Source organism: Meriones unguiculatus, chromosome 2 (assembly GCF_030254825.1).
Source record: "Meriones unguiculatus strain TT.TT164.6M chromosome 2, Bangor_MerUng_6.1, whole genome shotgun sequence".
In the NCBI taxonomy this organism is placed as follows: domain Eukaryota; kingdom Metazoa; phylum Chordata; class Mammalia; order Rodentia; family Muridae; genus Meriones; species Meriones unguiculatus.
Genome location: NC_083350.1, coordinates 64870860 through 64886241, shown reverse-complemented (window position 1 = coordinate 64886241; position 15382 = coordinate 64870860). Strand labels below are relative to the sequence as shown.

The following is a 15382-nucleotide window of genomic DNA, read 5'->3' as shown; positions in this document are numbered from 1 at the left end:
CAGGGAAACTAAAGTCTAACAGTGTAAATCACTCAATGTCCAGTGTCTGGAATTCACTCTCAGCCTTCAGGGCCCCTCCAAAGGGCACACATAGCCAAAGGGCACACACAGCTTGCCCTCTACCAGCTCCACTCCACTGACACTGTTCTTGGAGGTCACCATACTACTGTCATCTACAAAGTGCTGGGGTCTTCTGCTGCAGCTGGGTGCACCTTCACCAACAGCCTCTCCTGGGCTCTCTTCATAAGTCTCAACTCCTCTACACGGCCCCTTCAATCTGGGCCTTCAAAGCAGTACCACTGAGGGGGCTCTTACACATGACCAAGGTTGGCTGCAGCACACAGCACAACTTTGGCCACCTCTGAACATAGCTTACATGTGCTGACTTTGAGGAAACACTGCCCGGATTTCACCTCAGTGAAGATGGTGGTATCTTCTCTCTCTCTTTTTTTTTTTAATTTATTTTTTTATTTATTACAGTTTATTCACTCTATATCCCAGCTGTAGCCCCCTTCCTTATTCCCTCCCAATCCCATCCTCCCTCCCTCCTCTCTTCCCATGCCCCTTCCCCAGTCCACTGATAGGGGAGGTCCTCCTCCTCTTCCATTCTGACCCTAGCCTATCAGGTCTCATCTGGACTGGCTGCACTGTCTTCCTCTGTGTCCTGGTAAGGCTGTCTACCCCTCAGGGGGAGGTGAGCAGAGAGCCAGCAACTGAGTGACTTGAGCTCTTAAGTCATGAATTTTCAAACTCTTTTCTCTTCACTCTAAAACAGACAATTTAGTTTTTAAATAAATTGAGCAGAATTTTATAAATACTGTAATTTTCTTTGACTTCTAAAGAACTATAGACTCCTTGGATTATCCAAACATATATTAGAGGTGGGGGAAGGTTGAAGGTTTCCTGGCCTTGTGTTGTGAAGCTAAGATTAACTCCTTTCTTTTGGAGAGAGAGAGAGAGAGAGAGAGAGAGAGAGAGAGTTTATGATCCAGTTCAGTGTTTGTTGAGATTCACCAGTCAATCCTCTTCCTTGCTGTTCCTTGAGTGACAAATAGCACAACGCCTGCATCTAATAGCTTAGTATAGTTCTCTGTGTTCAATTTATTGCATGAGTTTAGGTGCTGGTTTATGAAGGCTTTCTGTGTTTTCAAATTACCTTTTATACCTTGATATGTTAGTTTTTAGCCACGTCGGCTGAGGCTTCTCCTGCCACTGTAATGACAGTTTGTTTTCCTATTTCTCTCAGCTTTGTGTTTTGAGGCTGCCGTGTGTATTCAGAAGTTCAGGTCATTATTTCTTACACATGGAAGGGATGGTCAATTTCATTCTCAGTGATGTTTCCTACATGTGTTCCATCTTGTCTGTGTCAATATTGTGTTGTTTCTTTTTTTGCTGTTTTAAATATGCTAGTATTTTTTAGCTTATCTAGGTGAATTTTTTTTAACTATCTATTGAAAATAGTAGGTATCTGGACTTCTTACATTTTAACTCTAATAAAAAATTTAATTATGTTTGTAGTAATTTTCTCGAACTTAATTTTAGTTTTTCTTCCTTCTTCAATGCCTGATGTTTGACTGATGTTTTTCCTTCTGTTCATCAATCTGGAAATTTGTATTTTCTATGTTCTTCTGAGGCTCCTGTAGAGGAACTCATTCTCAGTGCCGTGCTGTGCATACATTCTTCTTTCACATGTACCTTCTTATTTTCATATACCTAACTTAGTTCTGCTTTATTTGAACTTCTGTTTGTCATTATTGTTGTTCTACAATTAGCATTAATATAGAGGCAGTCATAGTTATTTGACTTTTGGTTCACCATTGCTGCCACAGTTGCTGATTTCCTTCTTTGGTAGAAATTCTTTGTCAGTAACAACCAGTAGCAGCTCTATCAGCAAGGATTGCTTAAGAATAGAATTTCTGTTCAGGATATTTAAATGTTCTTGGATGTTGCCACTTGAAAATCACAGCCACTAATGACATTCTAAGTTTGTTTTTACTTTATCCTGGGTCCTGTGACGTTAACACACTCTCTCTGTTAATTATTTAAGCTTCCTACTCATCTCATTGCTGTTCCTGATGATTATTTCATGGAATAAATGGCTGAAAAGATATTTTATTTTTGAGGTTTGGATAGAATTCAACTCAGGTGGAAATAAGAATAAGTACACTTTTTTTTCCATGAAATTTGCTCTTCTGCTTTAGCTGTGAGCGCTTATATTAAATGTTCACTCGTTGGTTTTAAGTATCACCTTTCTGCCACCCTCTGCCTTTCTTATTCTGAAATTACTATGGATGGGCATTCTGACTATGGATAACAGTCCCTGAGTTTCTTTATTTTTAATTTTATTGTTTGAGAATTTCAATATAGTATCATAGTTTGATCAAACCCATTCAAATAACTCCCTCCAACTTGTCTCATATGCCACTACCACCATCTTTCTTTTTCATGTTCATATGTTCTTTTTCAAACCTGCCAAGTCCTCCCAGTGTTATCTACATACACATGGGGATAGGACCATCATATAGAACATGGGAAGCCTATCTGAGTTTATAACCACTAAAAATAAAAAATCAAAACCAAACACCTTCCTTTCAACAGTCGTCAAATGCCAATAGTTTTTCAGTCCACTCCACAAGACAGAATTCACACCTGATAATGTCAGTTGGGTCAGTTCCCATGGCTGGGTAGACATAGGCTCTATTACTATTATCCTGCTTAATTAACACAATATTATACTGCCTCTTTTCTCAATCCTTTTCAAAGAAGCTTTTTGTTTACTTTTTTTTTTCGGTCCCGATTAACACAGAGACTCACAAATTAACTGACATTCCTTGCACTTTTGTGTGCAGTCTTAATGTGTTTAATCCTTTAAAACAAAGATCAACACCTTCTTGGTTTGTTTGTTTGTTTGTTTTTGTAAAGGATGAGCAAATAAAGTAGTGGCAGTGACTTTATGCCGCTGCACTGAGTTTTTGCTGCAGCTCTTCCACTATGGACCATGTTGCAAGAGCAGAGTAGAACAATCGAAAAACCAGGAATGACTGTATTCTAGCAAAGCTGTATTCAGCAGGACAAGCACTGGGTTAGGGTGAGCTTAGAGACCATACTGTACTGACGTCCAACTCGGAGCATACTCTAGAATAATAGGTAGCTCAAGTGCCAAACAGTTCTTCTGTCATACATGTCAGCTCTCAGTAGCTTATGATGAATCGCATTTCGCTTGTGATGCTCTCCAGTTAGGAAGTGTGCACACAGATGCCACTGGACACCAGAGCGCCCTGAAATGTGGAATGATCTGGAGAAAAACAAATGTACTCAGCCCTTCAGATGTCGCGTCTGTAATTTTTATCAGCATTTGTTTCTTAAATTATCAATTTCAGAAAACACCTTGAATAGAAACCTTGTAAAATTATCTGTGCTTTTACTTCACTGCCTGAAACATGGTGGGAGCACACAGTTGCTTTTGCTGCTGTCTGCTTATTAAAATTAAGAGCACTGAGCAGAGGTGCAGTTCAGCAGGAGAGCATTTGCTGAGCATCTTTAAGCTCCCTGAGTTTAATGCATTTAACAAGGTACGGCTATTATTGAAGTTAACTCTTAGACGACATACGTATATTTTTCTTTATGCTTCTAAATGCTTTGAAACTTCTGATCAATTTGCAGTTTGTGATTACCTGTACCTCATACCCAGGAGCCTTAGTCAAGAGGATTGTCACAAGTTCAAGGTCAGCTTGAACTATAGTGAGCTCCAGGCATGCCTGGATTGCATTATAAGATCCTGTTACAGAAAAACAAAACCAAATAAGAAGTAAGACATTCAGAGTTACAGAGCTTTTTTTATTTTAGGACATGGTGCTAATCTGACTCAAATAAATATTGATTGAAATCTAACTAAGGCATATATAAATCTTATGAATAAAGGCTTTGTTTTCTGATTTCTTCTCTGGAAATTATTTTAGAAGTGATAGAAATAAACATATTGCTGGATATGTTTATACACACACACACACAATGTTCAGTGAGTACACATATACATGTTTTTTCATCCTGTAGTAAATTTATACCTCTTTCTTCACCACAGGCCACTTGAAATGGACCAAAGCTGAGGACATTGACATAGAAACCCCAGGATCTATCCTCGTCAACACTAACCTGAGGGCCCTGATAAACAAGCACACCTTTGCCTCCTTCCCTCAGCACTTCCAGCAGTACCTCCTGCTTCTGCTCCCAGAAGTGGACAGGCAGGTAAGTGGAGCTCTGCACAGCCCAGCCCTGTCCCCATCAGACCTAGCAGTGGCTGGTCTGTCGTCAAGGCAACTGGTGTCTAAGTGGATCGTTTTTGCAGAATGTAGGCTATAATTTATTTATTCTGTTTAGTTACTGCTGCTGTTGGTTTAATTCTTTAGCCTGCCAAAACAGAACTATTATTTTTCAAATTCTTACTAATGAGACTATTCAAAATTCAAATCACAGCACACTATGGTAGAAGGAAAGCCTGGCCTCTCCACGTTAGAAAAGGAAAAAGAAGAATCAAACATCTCACTATCAAATAAATCTTTGAAGTAGCTGCTCCTTTGCCTGGAGGGAATATTGAGATTTGGTAATAAAAATACAGGGTTTCTGAGAAATTATGTTAATCTTTTTATTCTGACTCTTTTCAAAAGGCATTTAAAATTTATGTTTGCATTTTCTTTTTGCAAGCCTATCATCAAGAATATGATGCCTATAAATAATCACCTTTTATCTTCTTGCTATAACTAGAGATGTCCTAAATATAATTTTTGAAAGCTTCTAAAGTAAAGAAACGCAAATATAGATATGGAAAAAGAGGCATCAATCAACTTCTAAACTGTTCTCTTAAGGAAGAGAAAAAAAATCTTCTTATAAATTTTTACTAAATGTCACAAAAATTATTAAGTGCTATCTTGAAAACATTTTTCTATGATTCTTTTTTATTGGCATAATATATTCATTGTTCTGTAATTCATATTTCAGTAAATTCTGACACTGTATTTTCCAGTTCATATATTTCAGTTTATATATTTAATGTATGTGTCTTTATGATTTTATATGTTGAACGGATAAGTCCAACTGTTCACTGAATTAGGCAACATTGATTCCATAATTCTACACTACCCTAAATAATTTTAATATCTTTCTGTATAGTTTACTTTTTCTCCTAACCTGTCCACCTCTTTTCATGCAAATTTTATTATAGTAATTAATAGTTTGTTAAAATCCCTACATAACTCTTTAAGGTTTTCATCTTTTCAAAAATGTTAATTTGTCTTTAGATATAGTTCATTGGGGGAGTTTGCACTGTTGAAAAAATAATCACAATCTTTTATTGGGACTCTGTTATGTTTTAGATGCTTTAGGCTAATATACAACAAATTTTTAATCAATACCTATGTCATGAATGTCCTTTGTACAAATCACCAAAGCACAAGGAAAAACAGGCAAGTTTAGACCGATAAAATCCCACAGTGCTTTTCTAAGCATAAATGCAAATGAGACAATCTTAATTAAGAGACAATCTTAATATTTTTCCTTGAACCTACAGATACAGACAGCATTGGAATAAAATGGGTAAAAATAAATACCAAGAGAAGAGAGATCCAGGATAACAAAACCAAGAGTAAACTGATGAGAGTCTCTGTTGTTCAAAGAACAGTAGAAATGACTGTGTCAAGACGTTAGAAGTGGATTCTGGGAGATTCCTTTAGTATCAGGCTGACCCGTCTGCACTCTTTTCCTGGGCTATCTAGTGTCAAAGCCTATGTCTTCTGAATAGAGTATAGTCTAATATTCTCATGTAATTGGTTTTGTTAGATAACTTTTCCTCCCTCATTATTAGTGTATACAGATTGTAAATTAATTTCCTTATGAAATTTCCATACATGTGTATAGTATTGTTTATCATATCCCTGCCCTGTCATCTGTTGGATCCTTGCCCCCACGTCACACTGGTTGCCTTCCTCTTCCCATAGAATCTTCCTTCTCTCGCATGTCATTTTAAGAACACTGATTTATTTTTATTTTTATTATTAGTTACAGTTTATTAACTATGTATCCCAGCTATATCCCCCTCCCTCATCCCCTCCCATTCCCTCTCTCATCTCCTCCCTGCCCCTTTCCAAGTCCACTGCTTGGGGAGGACCTCCTTCCCTTTCATCTGACCTTGTTTTATCAGGTTTCTTCAGAAAGAACACTGATTTTCAAGAAAGTAATCTCTTAGAACTGTAATAGAATGCCAAGCATGGGAAACATGAAATCAGGAAAAATCAGTACATAATTTTAGTCCCCAAGTGGAAAACTGGAGGGTTTTTGGGGGAATGACAATGAAACTTAAAATAAAGAAAAATATAGTCATCACCATCCCTTTTTTCATGCTCCTCTTCTTTTCCTTCTTCCTTCTCCTCTTCTTCCTTGTCCTTGTCCTCTACCTCCTCTTTCTTCTTCTATAAATATAATTGCAGTTTTGTTTCATAATCTGTGAAGGAAGGTATAGGGAGGAGCTATAAGGAGGAGTCTTTTTAGTTGTTTGAGAATGGGATTCAAGAGTCCCATTTTCCCCATGAAGGTGGGGAAAAAGTTTGTAGATTCATTTATTAGCATATACAGTTGTTTTCTATACTTTGGCATGTATGTGATTTATGTTGTTTATAATAAGGAGTAGCCTACACCACATACTCAGTAAGTACTAGTGGAATGAAGAAATAACAAATTGTCCTAGATTTAGCCAAGGATGTAGTAACCCAAGAGACCATGGTATGAGCGTGATATTTTTTTCAAGCTGCAGAAGTTTCTATGACTCCATTTTTTTCTAGCTACTGTAAGAAATAAATATAAATGAATTTGGCACAATACCCATTCTTGAATAACATTTACCCCTTTGGGAGATTATTTATTCAAAAATATTTACAGAGCATGTGTTGAGTGTTGTTTACTTGATGAATGCAAAAACTATGTGAGAGTGAGTTGTGTGGGTAGGCATAACAAAGCAGAAAACTTCATGTGGTCATACAATGCCCTTTCATTATAATTAGGGAATAAGATTAATGGCTGTATAGGTCTACACCAAATTTAGTAAGATGACTGGGGCATATAAATGACAAAACAGAAGCGTAAGAAGTCTTCTGAAATCATTGAAGATGAAAACAGTAAACTCAAATGCAGCATTAAGAAAACTCTGTAATGGGAAGAATGGTGAGGTTAAACCTGAAAGCACTGGAATGTGCTTGTTGAGTAAAGAGCATCTTCCAGAGGGGAAACATGTCATTTGCAAAGTGCCCACAGGACAGTCCAGTAGACTTCAGTCTTTCTGTGTGACTGAGATATTCCATGTAGGAATTCTAGGATATGCTGAAGAAGGGCACCTTACCCTGTAAACTTAAAGACCTGGTAGCAGGCTGGATAGACAGATGGAGCATTGAGTGAAACCAATGGGAAGCATCAAAAATGTTTCAAATGAGAAATGTCATACACACACACACACACACACACACACACACACACCCATACAATTACTTGCATAGATATTTTAGTCCCTAGATGTAGAGGAGGACAAGAGGGTTAATAAACAAAATGCAATGCTCTCTAAGGAGCCAGTAGATCTATAAGTAATTAAGTAATTGTTGGGACAAGCAGAAAGACAGACAAAGTGGGACTGGGTTGCAGACAGTGCAGTTGTTGAGATAAGAGATAGTGGCCAGACCTTCGACATTAGCTTTGGGAATATAAAGACAGGACAGAACTCTGGACATATTTTAACCCCAGAATGAGGCATATGGCAGATCGTCTACAGTGTGTGGTTGCTGAAAGTACAGAAAACAACTGAAACTTCATCTTCAAGAATTTCGAAGGGCATAGCCTGCTGTTGGCCATATCAACATTTGGAAGCATGAAATCTGGACTACATTTTCTCTTCATTCCCTTTCAGCCTCCCTTCCCTCTTCCTCTTTTTTTCTTCCACTCTCACTCTCGCCTTTTCCCTCTTTCCTTTTTCTTCTAAGCAAAGTGGGCTTCATGCTGTCACCTGCATGTGCCATGATACAAACTGCCTAAGGTACTGCTGTCTGGGTTTAGGTTAAAGTTTCCTGACTGGAACAAAGACCAATTTCCTGGGCTAGAATGACTGGGGAAGGCATGGGAACGCAGTCTGAGTCTGCAGTTTACTGAGTCACCAGTTTACCTGAGTCTGTGGATGGGTCCATAATTATATGACATCCCAGGGAGTTTTAGTGGTTGAAGACTCCCACCCAAAGCTTGAAATTTCTAGCTCTCATGTTTTTTTCTTCCCTGAATATTCCAAATTTCTGCCTCCTTACCAGCCTAAAACAACCTTGCAGGATCCCTACCTTTGGGAATCTACAGAGTTCATTGGATGATTGCATCCTTAAACACAAAAAGCTACCTCTCCCTCTTTGTCTTGCCACTGCCAGCTGCCAGGAAGACAACGTCTCCAACTTCCTGCCCTTCTGTCTTTTCTCCCCTCTGTTCAGAGGCCCATTCGTCCCCAGTCATAACATATTTACTTCTAATTGTGTTGTTATATTGTTACATCTGGTTTGACTGACTCTTCATACATACAGCAAGAAACAGAAAAACCCATCTTAAACTGACTTAAGCCTAAAGGGGGGGAAGGTTACTGGTTCAGGTACATAAGATAATAGAAGTTAGTGAACTGAGGTATGGTTTTCATTGTTCATCTTGGGATTCAGCTATTATAAAGGACACATTGTGTTATTTGGATGAGTGAATTTTGTGAGCAAGTTGATGTTTTAAATATGAGTCCCCTTGTGATAGGATCACTATCTGAATAACAATAATGATGATGATGATGATAAAGATGTTTGCCCCTTCAGTCACCTTCATGGCGAAAATGAATCTATCCCAGTACGTAGAACAAAAGCCCCAAGATTCATGATCATGGTTACTGCAGAGATCACCTGATCTCTTACCTAACCAAGATTTCAGCCAAGAGAGTGGAAATGACAGACAGGCTTGATTCAGTGAGGCCTTGCTCCTCAAACTGTTTCACTGTTCTTGCCATGAAGCTGTACAGTTTTATTAGGGTCACAGTCACTTTGAAGTTTTGTTTCTAAGAAGTTTTTGTTTAAGGCTGCACAGTAGGGATGCGTGGATGCTTGCTATGTCACTAACTTTACCTTCAGAAGAGGGGCTACATTGAGTTTTCTTTTGTAAGAGGCGGAGCTCCCCACTGTTAACTCCAGCAGCCTGAGGAGTTTCCCTAGAGTTTTAAGGCCAAAAGGGGAACTTGAACTCTGAAAAGACTTCAGAAGTAGTTAGTTTATGAAGAAGAGTTGGAGATTGTATTAAAGATACCTTAATATAGGCTTAAGCAGGAGGAGTCAGAGGAAAGGCTGTACTTGGAATAAAGCAGGATGCACAGGAGAAACTCTGCTCATTGCTCTCACCATTGTCATACATAGTTCAGGCCTGTGGTGGAGTGTAAGTACTGACTTATCACGGGGTAATTTCTGAGCAACTGATAAGATAAATGGGCTCCTGAAAGGCTGTATCCCTTTAGTGTAAACAAAATTAAGTTTGACATTCTCAGGCCACCTCTATGGAACAGTGTACCCAAATCATGTGCCTTCAAGCCTTAAGCCTGGGTCATTGCCACATGAACATAAATATGTATGGAGGCATCAAACATTCACTCTGTGTGGCTGGCCTTAGCAGCCGGTGCTAATTGTTCTAGAATTCCTGTTTCACCTGGTGAGGTTTCCGTTGGACTCTAAGTTAACGTAGTTCTTCTCCCCTCTCATCTGCAGTTTACAGCTACACCACCCTGAATGAGCCCAATCTTGACCCTTCTTATATCCCTCTAACTTCCTTGGATTTCTATCCTACCTCAGAAGCAAGTAAGGTATCTTTGGCTTGTCCTTCAGACCCATGCCTTGACCTCCTTTGCTCTGATCTGTTCCATAAGTAAACCATAGCAGGAACACTGCAGTCCTCAAGGGTTGTTACTTTCTCCTTCCTCCTTCTCCTCTTTGTCCACTTCTCTACCTTCCCCTTTACACGCCCCCTGCTTCTCTCTCTTTTTTTGTCCTCTTCCTTCTTTTCTTTCTTCTCCTCATACTCCTTTTGCTCTATTTTCTAAAAGAGCCATAAGTGTCTAGAAAGTGCATTGCAGAATGTTTCTGACCTGGTGACTTCCTCCTCTTCCTACCAAATATATTAGGATATTAGAGTTAATGGAATATGTGTGACAGGAAAGCAGAAAGGGGACTATTTGGGAGAAGGAAGATGAGTAGTAAGAGACAAGGAAGAGGAGTGATAAAGCCAGTGGGGGCTGATATAAAATGCCGTGACATATATGTATGATAAAATACAGAAGTAATGACTTCCTTTTCATGAGCCTAATGTAAGCAGTGGCAGTTAGAAGTAATGATTTTTTTTTTTTTTTGTGATCTGAGCTCCAGTCAAATTAGCCAGGTGTCCCAATGAGATCTCTTTGATCCACAAGATCATGTACAGAGCTGTGACTGTCTTGAATGTTGTGGCTGGTCCTCTCTGTCTGGAATTAATCTTCCTGGGACACCTTTGAAGACTGTAAGCCAATCTGGTTGGTATGGTGTTTTCTTGTGACCAGAATCAGATTACAATCCGTGTGAAGAGGAAGGTAAATAAGTCTGTGCTCTTGCATGCTGCTGCCCAGTTTTCCCTAATGAAAAACTTACTGCTTCCCTCTTTGAAATGAAATAGTATTTCAAGGAAGTTAATTTTAGCCATGTAAATATCTTGCTCTTCAAACATCCCACTTACTAATTTATATTTGTACAACCTCAGGGCTTCCTGTCTTTAATAGGTTATTATGCCTAAATTATCCCACATCTGGGCAGTAGGAGACTAATAAAGGTCCTCACATACATGGCCCCATTATTATCTGAACTCATCCTCACTATGGATCACGTCAAGGTCAAGGTGTTCTGATTTTGTTTTGTGCATTCTTGCTACCAGTTCAGGATGAACCCTTTCACCAAGAAACGAGGATTTCCTTTAGTGTAGGATAGAATTCAGAAACCCAGACTTCATGAGAGATGTGCTCTTCATTGTTAGGGTATTGCTTCTCCCAGATCTACTGCAGATTTGGGAAATACATGTAAGCACAAAATATATGTGTACCTACACATTTATGAACAGTTCTTTGACTCTGTATGGGCATCAAGGAGCATCATGCAGAGAAGTGTGACTCTGGTATGTAATCAGTACACTAAAGATATCTCCAGCCATCTCTAAATTTAGCTTTCTGCCCTCTCAGCCATGATTTCAAACATGATATAATACCTTGTGGTTCATTCTAATGTTACTCTTTCAACCTGTGACTCCCTCTTCTCTGATAGAGAGAAAGCAGCTTCTATCAGACTTAATATATTTAAATACTTGATGACATCTCCATACAGGCAGCCCTGGTTCTACTTGGCCAGGTAATTTCCCCTGTGTGGACGAGCCCTCATTACATTCAGGCCCTGACTTGAGGACAAGCCCCATCTAGTCCCCCACCTCATTTAGGCACCTTTCCTGTCTTAATTAACCTCCTGCATATCAGGAAACACCTCCACACAATCCCAAATTTGAAATTTCTGTTCAAGTTCCTCCACTGACTGCTGTCCCACTGTGCATTAGCCTGTAATCACGTACTGTCCCACTCTGATACCTCACCCACACACACACACACATACACACACACAAACACACATGGGGTGGGGGCTTGTATCAATCTAAACTTCAGACCTGAATTATTCAGAAGGCAAAAGAGGAACCTTCTGCTTTCTGATAGTTTAGGATCCACAGTAGTGGAATAAGAGTGAACACCTTCCCTCCATGGCCAGTGTAAGCTGTATCTTTTGACCATCCCTGCAGGGAGGTCCTTCCCACAGAACCTTCTCTCTCTGCAGAATTCTAGAAGCATTTTCTCTTACCACACAAAGTCAAATACCACTTCATATTATTCATCCCGGCTTATTGGACCTTCTCTTTTGAGTTTTCTCCCTCTTGGCTGTGACTTTATAAACCTTGACATGACTCTACACTCCTCTAATGATCCAACCTTGAGTGAAGTGGCTGTGCTTGTTGGCACACTTAAGTAGGCTGGCCAACTTCTTAAATATATGGGTTGCTCTGGATTAAGCCCAGGGCCTTACACATGCTAGGCAGATGTGCTAACATCAAGCTGTATTTTTAGGCTCTTGACAGGCTTTTTTTGTGAAGCTGAATCGTTTGGCCATAAGCCAATGCTAGTTTTTGAAGTAGGAATTGGCTATGTAAGTCAAATAATTATTCAACCAATATTAATTTGGTATTTATTTATGTGTGAGGCTCTAGTAAGTACTGGTGATAGAGTGTTTAAAAGTCACACTTCCTGTCATCATGAACTCATGCATAGTGGTGTTGTATGCATCCTACTATGGGTACCTAAAGGAATTAATTATAGTCTGAGGGCAGAGAGATCTAAAAAGAATCAGGAAATGTACAAAGCAAAGAATCATGGAGGATGTTCTAAGTAGAGGCAGCAATATATGTCAACAATAGTGCTGATCACTCATACTGTCCAGCTTTCCATAACTATGATCATTACCCCTTGCAATAAATCTTCATGTTCATTTAGCCCCACTTCCTATACATGAAACTCAAGATCAAGGGCAAGACCCAGATCTAGCTAACATCCTCCAAGTACAGTCAAGAGAGTCATAACTTGAACACCAGATAAATCAACTCCAAGTTCTTGCTATTCCCCATCAGGATCTTCCTCATTCTCAGGACACAAAGGCAAAGAAAGCAGAGGGGTTTTGCTGCACCCGGGGAGGCTGGGATGACAGGTGATGACCCTGAGGCTACAGAGGTAAGTTGGAAGAATCTATTGAGAAAGACCTGGGGATCCCTGAGCAACTCAAATAAGACCAGGATGTTGTAGTGGGGACATGGCATAGATAGGCTTACTTTTGATAAAGAGCTTTGGTGGAGGAGAAAAGCAAGAAGATAGAGGTTAGAGGTCCCCACCATTGCTGGGGACAGCCATGTTGTCTTCAGCAGTAAGCCTGTACTCCTTTGTCGATACTCCCATATGTTTGCTGTCACATTTGGCCAAACAACACACTCTCACCCACTAGAGGCGAAAGGAATTGCCTTACAAAGGGCATGTCTCTATTAATTATTTACATTTGTTCTTTGACAATTTCACACATATATATAATGCATTCTGGTGAGTCTCACCACCTCACGTTCTTATCTCTTTCATACCTGTTACCCCTGTCTTTCCTGCAAGTCTCTTCTCCATGTTCATGACTTTTTTCTTTTGTGACCCAACCAGCTAAGTTTCACTAGGGCTTTTTGAGTGACCATCCGGGTCTGAACTATCTTAGTGGGTGCACATCTAAAGATTGTAACTCTCCTCCTCAGGAGTTTATCAATAGCCAATAATTTAGCAGGTTGAAGTTTAGCTCCATAAGCTCTCCATTTATTCATGACTGCTTCTAGGTCTAACCTAGTACAGGTTACCTAGTACAGACCTAGTACAGGCAGCCACAACTGCTGTGAGTTCCTGATTGCAGTGGCTGAGTTATACCAGAAGGTAGCATTCTGCAACTACAGGACTTTCTTGACCTGTCTGCCCTTTAACTAAAGGTGCCCTCTTTAGTTATTTTCTGTCACACATTTCTCTTTCTTTTCTTCCACATATGCATTATTTGCCTTCATTTGCATAAAGTCCCCAAGACAGTTGACTTTATTCTGTTCAATGTGTGTGATAAATAGGAAAGGGGTCAATAAGTAAGGATGGATGGATGGATGGGTGAATGGATAAAAGGAATAATGGATGAATAAATGAGCGTATAGATGAATGAATGAACTGGACAAATTAATGTAAAAACACGTAAATGTATAAATGTGTGGGTTAATGAATAAATAGATGAAAGGATGAAATGATGTACTTTAGCCAAAGGCATTACAGGATAGAAAAATGACTGGATTTATGAGGTATTGAATTAAGTGGTTGATCTTAAATACACAAGAAACAGACCAATAGGCTCAGAGAAGAAATGCTTCCATTTATTGACTAAAGTTTCAGAATTCAAGGAGGCTAGATTACTATAGAAAGGAAAGTTAATTTTATATTCTTAGTTGTGTGTGTGTGCGCGCGCAGGCGCGCGCTTTGTGTGTTTTGCTGGGTTTTAAACCCAAGGCCTGCCAGGTGTTAGGGACGTACTCTTCCATAACTCCATATGTGATCTCTCCAGGTTTCCTTTATTTATTTATTTTTGAGGCAGTCTTGCTAACTGTGTAGTGCAGGCTGGCATCTATAAATAAGGGACTTAGAAAGGAAGTGTGTTTTTGTGTGTGTTTTCATGTACTGAGACCAAAGGGGAGCAGAAAAAGAGTGAAGGTATAAGTAAGTGTGGAAATGTAGTAGAAAATTAGTCTGTCTGCTCAGAGAGTGAAGATGGGCTGGAAGACAGCATGGTGGGCCAGCATAAGGATTCAATGTACTGAAGGAAATGACAACTGAGTAATGTTGATGGTGAGGTTAAATGGTGGTTGGCAAAGCTGTTCTCCTTACCAAAAATGCTAACTAATTTTTTTTATTCAGTTACTTTGGTAACAGATGTACTGGAACTTGTGTTTCTAAAGAGTAAGATTTTCTAACTCTCAAATTGAAAGATTTGCAGAGGGCAAGGGGTAGTTTGTATAGTGATTATTCCCTGACTTGGGACTCAGGCTAGTAAGGTTGAAAGGCTGGAGCTACACCAAATGGAGGGTTTTTTGGGGGGAAAATTGGAGGTCCTGAGGAAGAAAGGTATATTAACTCTTAAAGTCCAGAATAGCATAGTTTCAATACTATCAGTCAGATAAACACAAATAAAAACTCTCCTTAGTTACTGAACTTTAATTCTGACTTCAAGTACACAAAACCCCAATGGGTCAGGATGAGGACAGTGTTGGCCAGGGTGAGTGAGGGAGTGAGGCGGTAGAAATCACCCTTCATCAAGTCTCCACATGAAAAAAAAAATGCCTCCAAAAAATCTCAGTGCTTGGCTCTTTAGCCAGCTGTCTCTCTCTCTCTCTCTCTCTCTCTCTCTCTCTCTCTCTCTCTCTCTCTCTCTCTCTCCTTCTCTCTCTCTCTCTCTCTGCAGATGTGCCGGGAGAATTTTTAGAGACTCCCTGATGATGCATAGCAAATCTTCCTTTAAGAATCTGCACTTTATCAACGTGTCTACATAGAACAATTTTGTGACCTTTTAAAAATATATGGCAGCTGGTAGAATAAATGTCACTTAAAGTGGTGTCATATTTAGGCTTTTATTACACTTTCAAATTCAACCTCGCTGATGAATAGGTTGTTGTCATTCCTGTC

The 15382-nt window shown here is 39.4% G+C and overlaps 1 protein-coding gene across 1 annotated transcript in view; it reads left to right on the top strand.

Moving 5' to 3' along the window:
* The window catches only part of Asxl3 (ASXL transcriptional regulator 3), a 118460-nt gene that overhangs the window by 41522 nt on the left and 61556 nt on the right, over positions 1-15382 (top strand). The window contains 1 exon segment of the mRNA XM_060377626.1: positions 4082-4245. Within this exon segment, the coding sequence (XP_060233609.1) occupies positions 4082-4245 (164 nt within the window).